Source organism: Monodelphis domestica, chromosome 6 (genome assembly GCF_027887165.1).
Source record: "Monodelphis domestica isolate mMonDom1 chromosome 6, mMonDom1.pri, whole genome shotgun sequence".
Classification (NCBI taxonomy): domain Eukaryota; kingdom Metazoa; phylum Chordata; class Mammalia; order Didelphimorphia; family Didelphidae; genus Monodelphis; species Monodelphis domestica.
The window spans coordinates 123449731-123468548 of NC_077232.1; the positions used below are offsets into that span (position 1 = coordinate 123449731).

The 18818-nt window shown below is 33.0% G+C and overlaps 1 protein-coding gene across 5 annotated transcripts in view; it reads right to left on the reverse strand.

The window, feature by feature from the left end:
• Window positions 1–18818, reverse strand: part of ARAP2 (ArfGAP with RhoGAP domain, ankyrin repeat and PH domain 2) — a 224507-nt gene that overhangs the window by 65685 nt on the left and 140004 nt on the right. For all 5 annotated transcript variants that reach the window (XM_056802513.1, XM_056802512.1, XM_007496580.3 and 2 more), the window contains exons 17-19: window positions 15578–15680; window positions 14417–14615; window positions 12737–12800 (exon numbers count right to left, since the gene is read on the reverse strand). In XM_056802513.1, the coding sequence (XP_056658491.1) occupies window positions 12737–12800; window positions 14417–14615; window positions 15578–15680 (366 nt within the window). The remainder of the gene's footprint in view (window positions 1–12736; window positions 12801–14416; window positions 14616–15577; window positions 15681–18818) is intronic.

An 18818-nucleotide genomic window follows, 5' to 3' on the forward strand; every position in this document is an offset into this window, starting at 1 on the left:
TTAACTTCTGAATCACTGACACTGTCAGAGAGTAAATCCTAAAATATCATGCCATTCAGTGCAGTAGTTACTTTAGGTTTAATAATGTCTGGTAAGAAACTGCCCTCTATGAAGCTTATCCAAATACTATGCCAGTTAGAATGCTGTCAAAAGATATTGTCAATGGAAATAGAGTCTGACATTGTGATTTCAAGTAAGAGACCATGTGAATATGTCAAATTATCTCTATGAAATTCCCAAAGAAACTTGTGATACCAGATACTGAAAGACAAAAAAGTTATTATAATAAACTAACTCCAGAGTAGAAAGTTGATTTCATTTTTTTATTTCACCGAAGGAACAATAATGAGACCTACTTTGTGCAAACTCTGTAGAGGACACAAAGATGCAGATGAATCAGTTTTACCTTTGAAGAGTTTATGGTCCTCTATTACAAATAGTAATAATATGGAAATGGGGTTTTGAACAATGACACAAGTAAAACCCAGTAGATTTGCTTGTTGGCTCTGGGAGTGGGGAGAGGGGAATGGAGAGAAAGAACATGACCATGGAAAAATAATCTAAATTAATTAATTAAATAAAATGTTTGAAAAAGAAGAGTTTATACTCTAAATTATGGAGGGAAAGTTCAGGAATTTCTATTATAATGTAAAGCAGTATGATAAAAATGCCACAAGAGAGTCATTAATTCACAGCTATTGGAGACGGGATTATGGGAAGATGGGGGATTTTAAGGTAAAACCACATGAAGAAAATGGGTACAAGGTCAAACTGAATCATGTGATAAGTCAAAGGGAGGCAAAGGTGGGAAATGTTTAGAGTATAAAATTTTTTAAGAACAAATGTTGAATGAAAATCACGTTTCTAACAAGAAGTATCTTCTAGCAATGTGTACATGAGTCCAAAGAACAAATGAATATTTGATGCAGATCTTACTATTTCAAATAATCATGATACTGAAGAAGAAAACTATACAAAAATGGAGGAAAGGGCAAAAAGGGTGATATGTAAACCTCAATTTCATCTGAATTGAACAAAGACTCATAGCATACATGCACAGAGAGCATCTGAAACAGAAATATCTTAAACTCAGATGGAGATGAAGAGGGGCTAAAAAAGGGACTTAAGAAATGATTCTAAAAGAGGGATTAGACAACTTTATTTTAAGAAAATGGAGTATGAAAAAAAGAAATAAAAGGAAAAAATGCAGTAAAATTCCCTTATCTTTGTTCAAGGACTGGATAGAAGAAGGGTCCAAGAATGGAAGCAGATGAGACCAAATAAAAATATCTAGTGTTGAGCAGAGTCTTGTCTTCTTTGGAGTGAAAAAGAAAGTGAAATGTCTAAAGGTACATAGACTACTAACAACAAAAATTGTTATGGTCACATGGGCCGTTAGAAGAATTACACTTAGAGGGAACAGTGACAAACTGTGTAGGATGAAATGACAAGACAAATATGTATATAGATATATGTATGCATAAATACATATATATGTGTATATTTTATACATATATATATATAGAACTAGAGCTAAAAAAGAGGTTAATACTAAAACAAATGGGAAAAGAAACAAAAGGGGGTAAATTTATATGTCACAAAGAAGCTCATGGCAGGAGGAAGGAGAACACCAATAAACCAGAAGGATAAAGAGGTTGGAGATAGGAAATATTAAACTCTTACTGCATTGAAATTGACTCAAAGGGGGAAGAACAATCCAATCCATTGGAGCATAGAATTGATTTGTGCCTTTAGGGGAGTAGAAGGGTAACAAACAGATTGGTGGGGAGGGAAGCAGTACAAGGGAGGGAGATGATGGGGGGGTAGTTTAAAAAGACTATAAAGAAAATAAGGGGGGAATAAGAAGGAAGGGGGTAAAAAAGGAAGTAAAATAGGGTGAGAATTAGGGGGACTGATTAAAAACAAAACATTTGGTGTAGAAGGAAATAGTGAAAGAAGAAAAGGCAGGACTAGGAGTAGAAATCAAAATGCTGGGAAATACACAGCTGGTAATCATAACTCTGAATGTGAATGGAATCAACTCACCCATAAAACGCAAGCAAATAGCAGAGTGGATTATAATCCAAAACCCTACCATATGCTGTCTACAAGAAACATACATGAGGAAGTATACTTCATGGAGTATATTGGAGTCAATACTGTGTATTGGCTCCAAGGCAGAATAGTGGTAAGGGCTAGGCAATGGGGGTCAAGTGACTTGCCCAGGGTCACACAGCTGGGAAGTGTTTGAGGCCAGATTTGAACCTAGAACCTCCCTTCTCTAGGCTTGACTCTCAATCCACTGAGCTACCCAGCTGCCACCCCCCCTTTTTTTTAAACCCTTACCTTCTGTCTTGAAGTCAATACTGTGTATTGGCTCCAAGGCAGAAGAGTGGTAAGGGTTAGGCAATGGGGGTCAAGTGACAGGCATAGGTTAAAAGTAAGAGGACAGAGAAAAATCTACTGGGCATCAACTCAGAAAAAGAAGGCAGGAGTCACAATCATGATATCTGACAAAGCCAAAGTAAAAATAGATCTAGTTAAAAGAGATAGGGAAGGTAATTACATCCTGATAAAAGGCAGTATAGACAATGAGGAAATATCTGTTCTCAACATGTATGCACCAACATGTATGGCATAGCATCCAAATTTCTAAAGGAGAAACTAGAGGAGCTCAAGGATGAAACAAACAGAAAAACTATACGAGTGGGAGATCTGAACCTTCCTCTATCCGAACTAGCTAAATCAAGCCAAAAAATAAGAGGTAAGAGAAGTGAATGAAATCTTCGAAAAATTAGAATTAGTAGATATGTGGAGAAAAATAAATAGGGACAAAAAGGAATACAACTTTTCAGCAGCACGTGGTATATTCACAAAGATTGACCATATATTAGGGCATAAAAACATTGCAAACAAGTTCAAATGAACAGAAATAATAAATGCAACCTTCTCAGATCACAATGCAATGAAAATAATATTTAGTAAGGGTACATGGAGAGGCAAATCAAAAATTAATTGGAAATTAAACAATATGATTCTCTAAAATCAGTTAAAGAACAAATCATAGGTACAATCAATAACTTAATTGAAGAAAATTACAATGATGAGACATCCTTTCAAAATCTATGGAATGCAGCCAAAGAAGTACTCAGGGGAATTTATATCCTTGAGTTCATATATAAACAAACTAGAGAGATCAGAGGTCAATGAATTGGGCATACAAATTAAAAAACTAGAAAGTGAACAAATTAAAAATCCTCAGATGAAGACTAAATTAGAGATCCTAAAAATCAAAGGAGAAATTAATAAAATTGAAAGTCATAGAACTATTGATTTAATAAATAAGACTAGAAGCTGGTACTTTGAAAAAACAAATAAAAAAGACATCATCAAAAGAAAACCAAATTGATGATATCCAAGATGAAAAGGAAGACCTCACCTCTAATGAAGAGGAAATTAAGGCAATCAAAAATTATTATGCTCAATTATATGCAATACATATAGCAATCTAGGTGATATGGATGAATATTTACAAAAATATAAATTGCCTAGACTAACAGAAGAAGAAATAGACTACAACATGGAGTGAAATACATATAGAAATTTGGCAATTTCAACGTTACCTGAACTGTATGTGAAAATAGGAAAAAAGGGAATCTTACAAAATTTCTTCTATGATATAAATGTGTTTTTTATATCTAGAAATGGTTTAGGTATGCTGGGTACAATTATAGGACAAAAAATAGAAAATGAGCAATAAGCAGAGGCAACAAAGAACTGAAGATGATATAATGATCTAAATAGAGAACCCTTCAGAGACAACTAAAATGAACAGAAATTGAATAACTGGGGGGGGGGGGAGAAATTGAGTAACTTTGTAGTATATCAGGATATAAAATAAGCACACAGAGATCTTTAGCTATCTGATAATCTCGGAAAAGGGTACCTCGTCTTCTATGATCACAGATCACAGCCTTTCTAGAATGCAGTATATAGTCTTCATAAGTAACTATAGTCAAATATAATTATTATGATACCACTGGGTAGGGGATAGAGAACTGGATAATGAATGAGGCACCCAGCTGGCCCAGTGAATAAAGAATTGGACCTGGAAGTCCTCTGTTCAATTTTAATCTCAGATACTAGCTTTGTAACCCTTGGCAAGTCATTTAAGCTATCTTTTTCCATTTCCTCAACTGTACAACTATCTCCCAAGTTCAGTGTGAGAATCAAATAAGATAATATTTCTAAAGTGCTTTGTAAACTTTAAGTGCAATATAATTGGTATATCTTATTTTTTAAATTATCTTAGAAAAGGCACATGATCTGTTTGGGCCTCAGTTTCCTCTTCTATAAAATAAGGGATGGTTTGGACTTGTCACCAAAGATTTCTACAGCTATATATTTTTGATCCTGTGACAAGATGGAAAAACTTCTAGTGAGGACTCTCTCCACTTGCCTAGACAAATATGTCAGATAACCCTCAACGGACAGTCCATCAGCAGGACCACATCTAAGTTTTTCTAGTTCAGCTCGACTTAGTGGAGGTTTCATGTGTTTGTTTTTTTCAACTCCCATATCTTTTGAGATCCCAGGGCTACCTCCATTCCATAATGACCTATAAAGTAGGGCTATAGCAGAGAACTAAAACCAGTAATTTTTCAGATAGCCAAGTCATGTTAAATAACCAAATGTCATCCCATTTAATGAAAAGCGCATTTCAAAATGTGCCTTTTGCTACAATCATTCTTACCTCATAAAGTTAGGGAAAAAAAATTCAGATTTATCTAGGCAACTTTCACATGAATGTTAAATCTTGAAAAAGTCACCTCTGCAGACAAAGCTCACATCATGGGGAATTAGCTACTGTTTAACTTGCAATTACATGCACTGTTTGGAAACTACTTTTAGAAAATTTTGCCTCCAGAGATTTGCTACTCTATCTGTTTCTATGTATAAAAAAAAGAAATAGAAAGTTTTGAAAAGTGCTAAAACCCTAGCAATAAATGTCCTGCATCCCCTCCTGACACTGAGAAAGTGTTTGTTTCACTTAATACGAATGAAATTTGCAATTGAAGCACATATGGTCACAAAAGCCAACAAATATATGAGATTTTATTACAGGTCAACCACAGATTTCAAGAAGTTGGCTTTTGTGATCCTCTAAACACATATTGAGGTATTAATGTTTTGTTTTTATTATAATAAAATGCCCTGTCAGCTGAAGCACAGTATTAGATTTGTTTATCAAATGAAAAATCCCTTGGCTAACGAAGATGAAGGAGTAGTAGGAGTTCTGTATAAACAGAGATGAATTTTAGCAACTTTTTTTCAGATTGTTAAATGGTGGTTTTGTGAATCTTTGAAAACTCCAATCAAAGCAAAAACATAGGTCTGATTTCTAATGATGTGTGACATTTGTCTTGATGGTCTAAAATAATCTCTGCCAAAGTTTCCAGCTAAACTATAATAGGTCACAAAATTTAGAGCTGGAAGGGAGCAGAGATATCATCAGATCCAATTACTTATTTTACAGCTGAGCACAGAGACACAAAGCACTTAAATATATTCACAGGTATCTTTTCATACAAAAGATTCCTAAGTGTTAACAGAAAAAGATAAAAGCAAGGTTCCAGCAATCTGTACTAACACTTCAAATAATAGTCAGAAACCCTTAAGGGGAAGCAACAAAGGTTTATTTTCCCAAATAATACTTTTAAAAACAAAGAGTACACATTAAAGAGATACCATCTGGAATACCTTCTGTTTGGAGCTTTTAGAAGCAAAAGTGCTTTATAAGCAGAAAATATTATTGCAATATTATTCTATCTAAAGGCACTGACATGTATGTATCTGGGGAAAAAAATGTGGATCCAAAAAATGAGGATATATCCAAAACCTTGATTATTTCAGTCTCTACTGACTTGTAGTTTATGAATTAACTATATCATTTGCAATACAGCTGCCAGCTTTTGGCCACTTTTACTACTCATTAGCACCTCTAACAAAGGGTAGACAGGGCAGGGAAGAAAAGGCAAAATTCAGACTCAATTTTGCTTCTTGTATCCAATTCTGGCATAAGAGCTGGCAAAGGAAATTTAGAGAAATAGTTCAGCTGAGAATTTTGGTTTCTGAGTTTCAAAATTATTCAAATTATTTCTATTCTTCCTCCTCTTCTAATTGTCATCTTCATCAGTAGTAACAACTCCAGCAAACTGCTTTAGATTCAAGAAATTATATCCTAAAATAGAGAAGGATTTATAAAGAAAACTGGCAAAGAATATTTCTCTTTTCATACTTGGTTTTCTTGTGGATCATGAATAATCAAGTCTAAATTGCACTAAATCTATTTTTTAATAAAGTTTTATTTTTATTCTATTTCTTGACATCAGTGAAAGGACATTAAGAAATTACACTTTTTTAAAAAGCTGTCTAAGCCTGAGAGGAGCCTTAGATGTAGTTCCACTTGTGAATTTTAGTTTACCCCTAACATACTTTAATTTTAGACATTATTATGGTAGTTATGGAGGTCACAGATTCTAAGAGCTAGAATGGATCTGAAAGTCCATCCTGTCCAATAGGAACCTAAGAAAAAGTATGAAAGATAGTTCAAACAAGAAGTTATGAATTTTGAAACCTCTACTGGAAATTAAGGGATTTCCCTTCACGGTGGCCTATTTCACTTCTGGATAGTTTTTATGGTTTAGAAATTTTTTCTTACATTAAAACTAATTGAGCTCTGCTGCAACTTTTATTCTTTTGTTCTGATCTTTGGGACTAAGCAGGATAACTCTAAGCCTGCTTTTCCACATGATAAAACTTTAAATACTTATCATATCTTTCTAAGCCTTTTTTTTCCCCCTAAACCATTAACTTCCATCTTAAAAATGATAATAAATATTGGTTCCAAGGCAGAAGAGCAGTAAGGGCTAAGCAACTGGGGTTAAGTGATTTGTTCAGGGTCACAGTTAGGAAATGTCTGAGAAGATTTTTTAAAATCTATTTTTCCTATTTATTTTTTAACATTTTCTGCAATTACAGCATAAAAATATTTTTAACACACTTTAAAATTTTTCTTGAAGCTCAATATTCTCTCTTTTCCTACACGTTTCTCCCAAGATGGAAAGCAATCTCATATAGATTTTTACATGTGAATTTTCTCATTTGAATCCTTTTGGGAAAGAAAACTCAAACTAAAGAAAAAAATTAAAAAGAAAGTGAAAAGACTGCTTTAGTTTGGAAATGGACTCCTTCGGCTCTTTCTCTAGAAGCGAATATAATTTTTTTTTTTAAACCATGAGTCCTTTGGTATTATTTTGGATCACAGAACTCCTTAAAATAGCTGTTATGATAATCACAGTTGTTCACCATATAATATTGATGTCACTGCTTGCTTCACTCTGCATCATTTTGTGGAATTCTTTCCAGGTTTCTCTGAGCTCCTTCTGATAGTCATTTCTTATCACATAAACTATAATTTACTCAGCCATTCCCTAATTGATGGGTAGTCCCTCACTTTCCAATTCTTTGCCACCGCAAAAAGAGCTGCTTTAAATATTTTTGTACAGACAGGTCATCTATTTCTCTCTTACCCTTTCACCCAATGCACTTCTTTCTCACCCCTTAATTTTATTTTTTTAGATATCATATGCAACTCACATTCTTGCCCTCTGTCTAATACACTCTTAACTTCTCTATTAATGATTAAGTTCTTAAGAGTTATAAGAATAATTTTCCCATTTAGGGATATAAACAGTTTACCTTTATTGAATTGTTTATGATTTCTCTTTCCCATTTATCTTTTTATACCTCTCTTCTGTCTTGTAATTGAGAATCAAATTTTTAATACAGCTTTTTATACATTTTCTTCCTTGTTTTTTATTTGTTGACTTTGTTTATTTGTTTCTTGGAGTCATTAGCATTCACTTGCCCAATTCTAAATTTCAAGGCATGATCATTTTCAAAGATTTTTTGAACCACCTTTTTCATTTGAACAATTCTAGTTTATAAAAAGTTTTTTTCCTCAGTAAATGTTGTACTTCTTTTTCCATATGGTCAATCCTGCCTGTTACAGAGTTCTTTTCTTCCTTGAATACTTACCTATCTTTTCCCATTTTTTCCCAATTTTGCTTTTAAGTTCTTCTCTTCATTGGATTTTTGTGTCTTTTAACAATTGGTTTGTTCTATTTTTTTAAGTATTATTTTCTTCAGTATTTTTTCTGCCTTCTTTACCAAGCTGTTGATTCTTTTCATGACTTTCGTGCATCATTCTTATTTCTGTTACAAATTTTCTATCTCTCTTATTTGATTTTTTTAATATCCTTTTTGAGCTCCTCCATTAATTATTTTGGGGCTTGTCACCAATTCATATTTTTGTTGGAGGCTTTGGATGGAGCAGTACTGACTTTGTTGTCTTCTGAAATTATGTTTTATTCTTCTTAGAAAAATAGATTCCTACATTGAGTTTCTTTTTTGTTGTTTGTTCATTTTCCAGCTTTTTTTTTTAACTTTTTAAGTTAAAAAGTTTTAGGTGGGTTCTTGAAGGGAGCCCTGTTTCAAGCTTCTGGATCTTTGTGCAGCTGCCTTCAGAGCTAGCTTCAAGGATCTATATGTTTTCCATTCTTCCAAGGTGGTATGACCTATGGAAAGGTCTGTTGAATACTCTCCCCGCTTGTGCTCTGGTTTGCAGGCAACTACAAGAACGTTTTTCTGCCTTCGAACTGTGGCCAGAAACCCATGCTTCCCTGTGCCTATAATCTCTAGTGTGTGCTAGTTCTCCTCCTCACCCTAGGACTGTGACCTGGATCTAAGTATAGGCAATGGGAAAGACCCTCTTTGATTTCCAACTCAACCTTTTCAAGCTGCCCAAATTATATTCCTAAAGAACAAGTCTAATCATGTCATTCCCTAATGAAAAAAGAATGTGAGTTCTTTCACATCAAGAACTGTTTCTACTTATCTATTTTTAGCCTCATGGCATGGCACATATTTAGCGCTTAAAGTAAAAGCTTTTTTCCATTCATTTTTCTATATAATATGTTTATGGGAATATTCTACACAATTCTGAGTATTTCTAATAAACATATCAGAAAAAGAATAGACAAGGTCTAGCAAGTAATATTTCAAAGTAGACTATATCTTTATTATCACAAAATTCAAAGATTATGTAGAGATGACAAGATCCCATTGATTGAATTGTGTAAACTATTTCTTGATTTTTTAAAATGTAGTTGGTAATGCAAAATATCATTTTAAAGTTCCTTCTCCAACAAATTATCTCATGCATTTGTCAAAATTATACAAAATTCTTTAAAAGATATTACAAAATAGAAAACCTTGTTCAATGTATTTGTTTGTTAATGTCAAGGAAGTCAGTGGATGAGGCACCATATGTTTGTCTAAAGTATTTAGCAATGACAGAGAAAAGATATAGTATAGAGTCCAAGTAGAGGAAAGATAATTTAATAAGGTTATTCAAAAGCTCCTGGGTTTATGGATGAAATTTTGCTCATTGTAGCAATTCGCATCATGTTAAAGGGCATCCTTCCTAGACATCCTCACACTATGCTGACTCCACTCAAATTCTCATTCTTGTCTCCCCAAAAGAACTTTCGATTGTACCTCTGACACAACAGGCTCTGAAGCCTCTGATAGTTGAGCTTTAGCCTTATCTCACCTGGAACCAGTCTTCCCTGGCACTTCTTGGCCATTCCTACGTCATGCTTTCCCCTCTCACCACTCAACACACACATACTTTTTATACCTCTCCCTTTATGTGTTCACAACATTTAGCAATAGTGACCAACACAATAAATTTTATTTGTAGCTAACTAGCCATTCATCTATCAATCTATTCATCTCCCAGTTGCGATCATAATACTAAAGACTCGGGCTTAAGATTCAAACATAATAAAAAATATCCATTGCCCTGTGAAATATACTTGAAAGGAAATCCAGTAAAGTTCATTTAATCTAAAAATATTGAACAAATTCTTCAAAAGAACAAAGTATTTCCAAATAATAGGGGAACAGACTTGATTTTGGGAACTTACAAAGTACTCCAAAGCTTTTCCTTAAAACTAAAACCTGTTCTTTTAATACCGATACTCTACCAATGATATTCTGTGGCTATGAGTCAAGAAACTATATATTCTTTGAAGGAATGAAATTGAGGATCATGCAACTGAAAATGGAGATACAAGCAATGTGTGCAAAAAGACTATAATCTCATTGTACACAAGCAATTACAAAGAAATGTACATAGGATGTTAAACAATAACTGACGATGTAGTGAGTACAAATAATAACCAGTTGACAGATGATGTAGTTTCCTCACAATGTTAAGAGAAATTGTGAATGGCTTCTACTATATTAGTGATATGTGATGAATTTGTTAGAGTACATGAACAAGTTACAAAATGTGGATAGGAATTAATGGGTTTCACCCACCAATTACCAGTATTAATAGCATTAATTAAAAGTAATTAAAAGGTAATATTATTGATATTAATTACCATGTGATATTATTAATGTTAAATAAAATCTAATAACATCATTATATTATAAAAACAATAATTATTGTTATTAATAGTGATTTACTATTATCAGGTGAAAAGTCATAGTAATGAAATTACAGGCCTATTTAATTATGAGTATTACAATTATGAAATGAATCATATAATTATAAAATACTCCAAATATGTAGATAGACCACAGTTCAGAGAATTTCTGAAAATCATATGCATAAATTGATCTATGGGCTGCAGTAACCAAATGAACAGGTAGAGAGAAAGAAGAAAAGATATCCTGGGAACAAACCTTGTAGGACATACATCATTAATAGGGGTGACCTGGATGAAGATCCAACAAAGGATACTCAGAAATAATAGACTGACAATTAAGAGGATGACCAAAAGAAAGGAAAGTCACAAAAACCTAGAGAGAATAGATGATCAAGGAGAAGAGGGTGATCAAGAGTTCCAAAGGCTGTTGAGAGTTGTTAAGAAGGACAAGGATTGAGAAGAGACTTTGTTTTTCAAGATTATGAAGATCACTGATAACACTGAAGAAAACATGCAGATGAAATAACCATCATTCATATAAGATGTTTAAATATAAATAAATCAATTTACTTTTGTGTTTTACTTAGATGACAGTATTGTAGAACTGTCCTGCAGAGTTTTAAAAACCTGATATTGAACTGGTAATTTCTTGTCCATGCCACATCCATTATAAACATTTTGAAACATTTTAAGACTGGCATTTGTATCCTAGCTACTTTAAACTATTAAAGAAAAGAACAACAAAAGAATATTTAACATACATATTAGCAGAAATTATATTATAATTTTAGAGATATTTAGTGAGTATTTTGTCTAGCAACATCTTGTTCCAATGACTCATCACAGCAGGAAGGTGATTTAGAATGGTACATATACATCCTGGCAAGATGTAGTGAACTCAAAATGCCAAATGCTTTCTATATGAAAAGGTCCTGAAATGGACTAGATTCTTTCTCTATTCTAAGGTCCATCCTAACAAAGTTTGCAGAGGCTCATCAACAGGCATGCACAAGGTGATGAATTTTTAAGGTCTAAGTAATGTATGAAGTCATCTACCAAGTGATGGAGGAGTTGAGATGTTGATCATTGGAAGGAACGCACATGTGGACAGAATCACAGATCTTTGTAGTCCTTACAGATTCAATAACTTTTCTTTTAGGTATCAATTGAATGCTTTTTACTGGTATTACTATGACTCAAAGAGCACATGATAACATAAGTCTTCTACTCCTAGCTATCTAATAAATCTAGACATTAAGAATGAGCAAAATATATAAATTCACATTTATGCCTATAACATCAAAAATAAAATCTTTTCTTAGAGAGTCTGGTTTAGTAGTCTCCTGAGTGTTTATAAGAGATATTTCTAAGCCAAGTTAAAAGTAAATGGGAAGAAGAGGATTAAAGCCAACTAGGCAGTTGAATGGATTATTGATTGGGAAGTGGGGATGGGGTGATGGCAGGGAGGGAAACTTTTCTTCCAAGAACAAATCACAAAGAAATCCTTAAATCCTGAAATCAGTCTCTAGTACCTTCAATAAAAGTTATTTATGCATTTTTGTATTTACTTCTGAAGCATACATTTTCTCCTGAAAGACAATAAGTTTCTTGAAAGCCAAGACTGTTTCATGTTTTCCTCTATATCCTCAATACCAAAACAAATCTTTATTAAACTCCAGAAATGCCCAGCACTAAAACTTAAGGTAATAGGATGATTTTATAATGAAGTCTAAACATTATGGAAAAAAAAAAGATGTTTTACTCTGTTAGGTAATTAATATTAGGAAATTATTAGCAGTTGAAATTACCTAAGTCATTACAGAGATGATAAGAAAAATAAATATTAACAGATTAACATAGTAATAAGGATCCATTTTCAAAGACAAGCTTAGGCTCTCAGGAAAGTGATGACTCATCCTAAAAATATCTAATACTCTAAAATTTGTAAATAAAACTCAAAATAAAGAACAGTCACCTGGACATGTTTAAATTATACTCTGTGAACTATTCTTACTAATGGAGGGATGGTAAGATGAAGTAAAATGAAAGATTTTCCAACAAAAGAGTAGAAAATAATTGTTTAAAAAATTTTTGTGCTTAAAAGTCTTGGGTTTATGACCACATTTTCCTCCCTTTTGGAAAACTGAGATACAATACCAAAAAAATTCTGTTACCTTCCTTTTTCAACCAATAGCAAGACATCTATTTTTTCTCCATTTTGAACCACTGTGCTGATTGCTATAAGAAAACAAAATCAAACAAAAAAAATCATCAGTTGATTTTGTTAAATGGAAACGGTACTGATTTTTATGCTGCAGCATTATCCACAAGAATTTTCAGAAAAATCACACACAAATGAAGGACCAAAAAGAAGTTTTACCCAAATAAAGCCAATTTTTGATTAGACATTCCACTCCCCAACCGGGATGGGTAATTAAGTCTGCAACAATAGATTTCCTTAATTCCTTTAATTAATTTCCAAGGTGGTAAAGATTTTAAGAAAATTAATATATGTTTATATGCTGTTAAATACTCAGAAATACACATTAATGTAATGTTACTATAATTCAATAAGTTTAAAGGCAATTAGAATTATTAAAAGAGTATCATTCATTTTTAAACGAAAACTCATCAACCCTAGGATGTTCCCCTCCACAATGATATATTAATTTCATCTTTAGAATTTGCTTAATCCTTTTAATTTTTAGAATTTACTTTAAACTTTTTTATGTTTTCATACTCACTGGTCAACAAAATGCACGTGTATTTGAAAAAGTGGAAATATTAATGCCAAATAATAATTTCTAAAAACATCTGGCATGTTATCAATTAATTTTAAACTATTTCATCTGATAAAAATCTTAGCTAACATTTAGAAAAGAAAAATGACAAATGGAAATATTAGATTATATTTTCACTTCCATAATAAGAAGTTTCTATATAATACTACATGGACATTTTTAAAGGTAGGTTTTGAAACTTTTAAAATACAGTATAGACTAAGGGGCCAGAGGAGATCCTCCCCAACACCTGCAAGATAAGTGATGAGTAAAAGTAGAAAAAAGGACATTCTGAGTAGATATTTAAATCTTTCAAACTTTATTTCAAAGCAAGATCATAAAACCCATCACATTTTTCAAAGGAGAGAAATGGATTTGGAGTTAGAGGATATGGGTTGAAAATCTGCACTGTATAAAGTGCTTTTATAAATATCTTGTTTGATCCTCACAACCACCTCGACAGGCAGATGCCAGGATTATCCCTCTTTTGAAATTGAGGAAACTGGGGCAGGTGGCAGTTGAGTGACTTGCCCACAGTCATACAGTCAGTAAATATCTAAGCTGAATTTGAACTTGAGACCTCCAGACACCATGCCTAGAACATTGTCCACTGCACTATCAGCTACTGCCAGTCAAATCATATTAGCCTCATTAAATTAGTCTCTTAATCTGTTAAAGAGTGGGTTGGGTTAAATACTCCCAAGTGTTTGTTCTAGCTCAAAATCTCCTATTAATTTCTTTAGCCGTAAGACTACAAAGTAGCCACTTAACCTCATTAAACTGGTTTTCTCATCTGTAAAATAAAGCTATCACCACCATTTACCTGAAATGCAAAACTCACTGGATATTTTCAAGGAAAGCATTTTTTTAACTCTAAAATGCCAGGAACTGGGAACCACCATTACTTTTATTATGTAGCAAGAAATAATTTATTCACTAGAACTAAATATATATACAAAATTTCTACAAATATGTATATAAATTACCACCCATTTCTATTTTCAAGATTTTTACTTAAAATTTTAAAAATTGAAATGGACATTTTAAGGAAAAACAAAATGAGGAAAATCATACTTAGTTCCTGTAATCTCCTTAAATACATCAATTCTTCTTCAGCATTTTCCATTTGAAGACAAAAATGTAGTCTAGACTTGTCCATAGCAAACCATCCTTTTCTCCACTGATCCAGGGTATGGCAATCTTTGTAGTACAACTGACCAATCAAATCATACTCAGCTTCTGCTAAGTTTTCAGCAACAAAGGGGACAAAATGCTATAAAAGCAAACATAAAAAAGATATTAACTTAATGAAAATTAAAAACCTCACATTTCCAAAAGCAGGAAAAGGACAAAGTAAACTATAAATGAAATATTTAACCAAAACTAATTTTTTTTGAAAAATTAATTTTGTTCTTCTACTATTCAGGAAACTGGGATTATTTTGAGATAATAATAACTTTGATCTTTAAAATGCTATTATATCCTTTAAGAGAGAAATATACTTTTATCATTCATTTCTAATTGATATACTAAAGAAAACATTCGCTTGTTCTTTGTGGGGTGGGAAGGATGATAATAAAACTTGAATATGAATTCCAAAAAATTATTTCAATTTATGCAATTTATAAAAAATATTTATATACTATCTAGCCTCAAGACACCAAGATGATGACCGGAACAACATATCTAAATTTTTTCTATAATGTAAATATAATAAAGAAGGAACCAAAAAATCGTAGATGGTGTACTAGCCAAGAAATTAGAAAGACTTATGTTCTTGCCCCTGGTATTTAACTGTTGTGACCCTGAGGGCAAGTCACTTAATGTGTCAATGCCTCAAAACATTCCCTAAGACACATCTACTAAGGAAAAGATAGGTTAAAATCTGGGTTGGGGGTTTCTACATTGGGAGTTTAGCATCACAGGAAAAAAAAAATCACAAATCTTTCATGTATTTATGTAATATATTAACATTTATGAATTTATGTTGACATACACTATGTATATAAAATACTATGTTACATACAATAGGATATCATATATTTTAGGTAATAGACTATATACATATTATTAAGTATATATAATCATTCAAATAATAAACATGAAATCATAAAAGTTACATTGTGATAACTATATCTAATTGTGGATAACCAAGAGTGCTCTGAGAAAGGCATCCACAAATTTCTTGTTACAACTAGGGTCGCATTGGTCAGATGAATTAATGATGGAAGTTACCTTTGCTATTGCTTGGGTCCATTTTCTTTGAGTCTGAGAAGTTTCAGCACCAAATAAAAAAGCACGCTCAGAGACTAAATATATTTCAAAGCTAAAGATGGGCCTTCAAAAAAAAAGAGAGAGAAGGGAAATTTACAAGTGTGTTTCTAAATGCAGAAGATATTAGGAAAAATAATGATGCGCATTGATAGTATCTAGTACAGTAAAAGAAAGATTAAGGTACCTAAAAAGATGAAAGGTTTAATTCTTTCAATTTATTAAATGCCGAATGCTCTAAATTTATTCTGCCAAGTGGTGGCTTAAATACAAGTAAATAACAATATGTTGTGCCTAGTAGGTCACAGGTCCCATTCACACAGTTTTTTATAGACTAAATATGAAAAAAGATAATTTCTATCTATTTTCCATCTGCTCTCAATATATCTCCTATATCCCTAGGTATCTGGCTGTTGTCTCTCCTATTAGAATATTAGTTCCTTGAAATCAAGGGTTATTATTTGCTTTTCTTTGCACTTCCATCACTTAGCATTGTGCCTAGAACATATTAGGTGTTTAATACATACTAACTCTATAAGAAATTACAATATAAGAAATGCATATGATAAATAGAAAATATAATCAGATATGGATGAAGGATGATTGTTACTAGCTATCCTATTTATATCCATGCTAGGAAAGGTTTCTGGTAAAAGGCAATATTGGGGATTTGAATTATGTCAGTAAAATGATAAATTTTCAATAATTAGAACTGTTAAAAAAGGGAGATAATGAGAGATTCTTATTCAATTCAATAGGACATATTTAGTTCCATCACTTCAAGTGAAGGCTGAATGGCCACTTTTTCAGCACAGCATAAATGAGATTCATGATTTGGACAGCATTTTGCTAGACAGCTCTGATATCTATTCACACTCTGCAATTCTGTAATTCCATTACACTTGTACACTAGACTGTGGCAAATAGACACCAACTAAAAGGGTTGCCTACAAAGAAAATAATTTACCAAATGACTCGAAATGTGAATTTTGAGGATCGAGCTCTAAATCTCCTCTGATTACCATTTTGTGGTGATTTTAGTTAAAAGTGAAAAAAGGGGAAAAATGTAAAATCTTTAAGATTTTCTCCTCTACTCAGATAAAGAACCCAAATAATGTGCTTTCCCCACTTTTCCTTTGATTGTACCATGATTTTAGTCATTCTTCTATTTTTATTGAAATCATTTGAATTATTTTAAGTTGTAATTAATTCAGCAATGAAGTCAGTGCTACTAAACAACTTAATTTACTCTACAATTTCATGGTAATAAAACACACTCAATGCATGGCTAATTTACTCAGAATGAAAATGTTACTAAGATTAAAATAAATCAACTGTTAATAAGAACATTTATTCAAGTGAAAAAAAGGTCCAATGAGCTTTAATGTAGCCATAATTATGACTCATATCATGTGGTACATGGGAATTGTTATATAATAATAGAAATATATTTGTTATAATTATATATAAATTACACAATTTTATAATTATCTTTCCTCTACTATAAAGTTCTCATTAGTATATAAGCATTAATTACAACTGTAAAATTAATATTCAATTTTATTTTAATATTTGCTTTTGAAAATAACATTTATATACAAAAGTACTTAAAATGATAACCCATTTGTGCAGTTTTCACTGTTTATCAAACACTTAAGAAACAAATAGCAGAAAGCAAAACAGTTGCTGCCCTCAAGGTCTTACATTCTTTTTTTTTTTTTAATCCTTGCCCCTTGTCTTAGATCCAATACCATGCATTGGTTCCAAGGCAGAAGAGTGGTAAGAGCTAGAAAATGGGGGTCAAATGACTTGCTCAGGGTTACAGAGAGAAAGATCTGAGACCAGATTTGAACCTCTCATCTCCAGTCCTGCCTCTCCATCCTGAGTCACCTAGCAGTCCCCAAGGTTCTTACATTCTTTTTCTTTCTTTTTTTTTTAAACCCTTACCTTCCATCTTGGAGTCAAAACTGTGCATTGGCTCCAAGGCAGAAGAGTGGTAAGGGCTAGGCAATGGGGGTTAAGTGACTTGCCCAGGGTCACACAGCTGGGAAGTGTCTGAGGTCACATTTGAACCCAGGACCTCCAGTCTCTAGGGCTAGCTTTCAATCCACTGAGCTGCCCAGCTGCCCCCAAGGTTCTTACATTCTAATGGAGGTAGATAACACACAAAGAGAAGCCTGTTGTACATTCAACAAATATTTTTCTACTATATGCACAACCTAATGTGTACAAAGAAATGGAAGAGTTTCTGTTATCAAGTTTCTTAAGAATTGAAGCAACTAATACAGGTATAACCTAGTGGAATTGCTTGTCCACTCTGGGAGGGGGGGAGGAAAGAGGGGAAAGAGACAAAAAATCATGTAACAATGAAAAAAAATTAATTAAATTTTTTTAAAAATTGAGGCAACTATAATAGGGAAGCAGAAGAGCAAATTTTGTCTTCTACCTATCATTGCTTTAATACCTTGAAATAACTCCATTGTGCAAAACATTTCTGATAGCCTGTGTATTATTATTAGCAAATAGCAATACACCAAGCTACATACAGACAGCTGGGTTAGATTCTGGCTTCTCTGTTCTGGTAGGAACCAGGACCACTGAGCTTGCACCCAGAAGAGCAGAAAGTGGAGAGGGAAGGGACCAGACACAAGCATCTGGGCAAACAACCAGGAATGGGAATCTTGGAGAAAGAGAGCACCAGGAAGAGCATGCTAGGGCTCATCATGTATTTGAAACATCATCAACGGATCCCATGGAAGAGACTTGTTAGGCTCCAGAAGGCTGAACTACAAGGATAATTTTGAAGAAAGGAAAAGTCTAAACTTAATGAAAGGAGAAACTTTCTAAGAATTAAATGCTCTCCAACAATGAAATGGGAGTTCCCATCACCAGCTGTTGGAGATGTTAAAGAAGGAATTCCTGTTTCAGTATAGATTAGTTTGGATGATCTAGGACATGCCTTCCAACGTGGATTCTGTTGCCTAAAATTAATCTTGGCAAAAATTATAATAGCACTTTATTCAAACACACCCATATATACATGCACACACATACACATGCGCACACACTCTTGACTGTATTGCAATCTGTGATAACACAGCTACAAAATTGCTCATCAAAGTAGTGGGAATGATGAGGCAATAAATTATATGATGCTGACAATCCATGTTTGATGGGTAGAAGAAAACCAGAGGAAAGGAAAAAC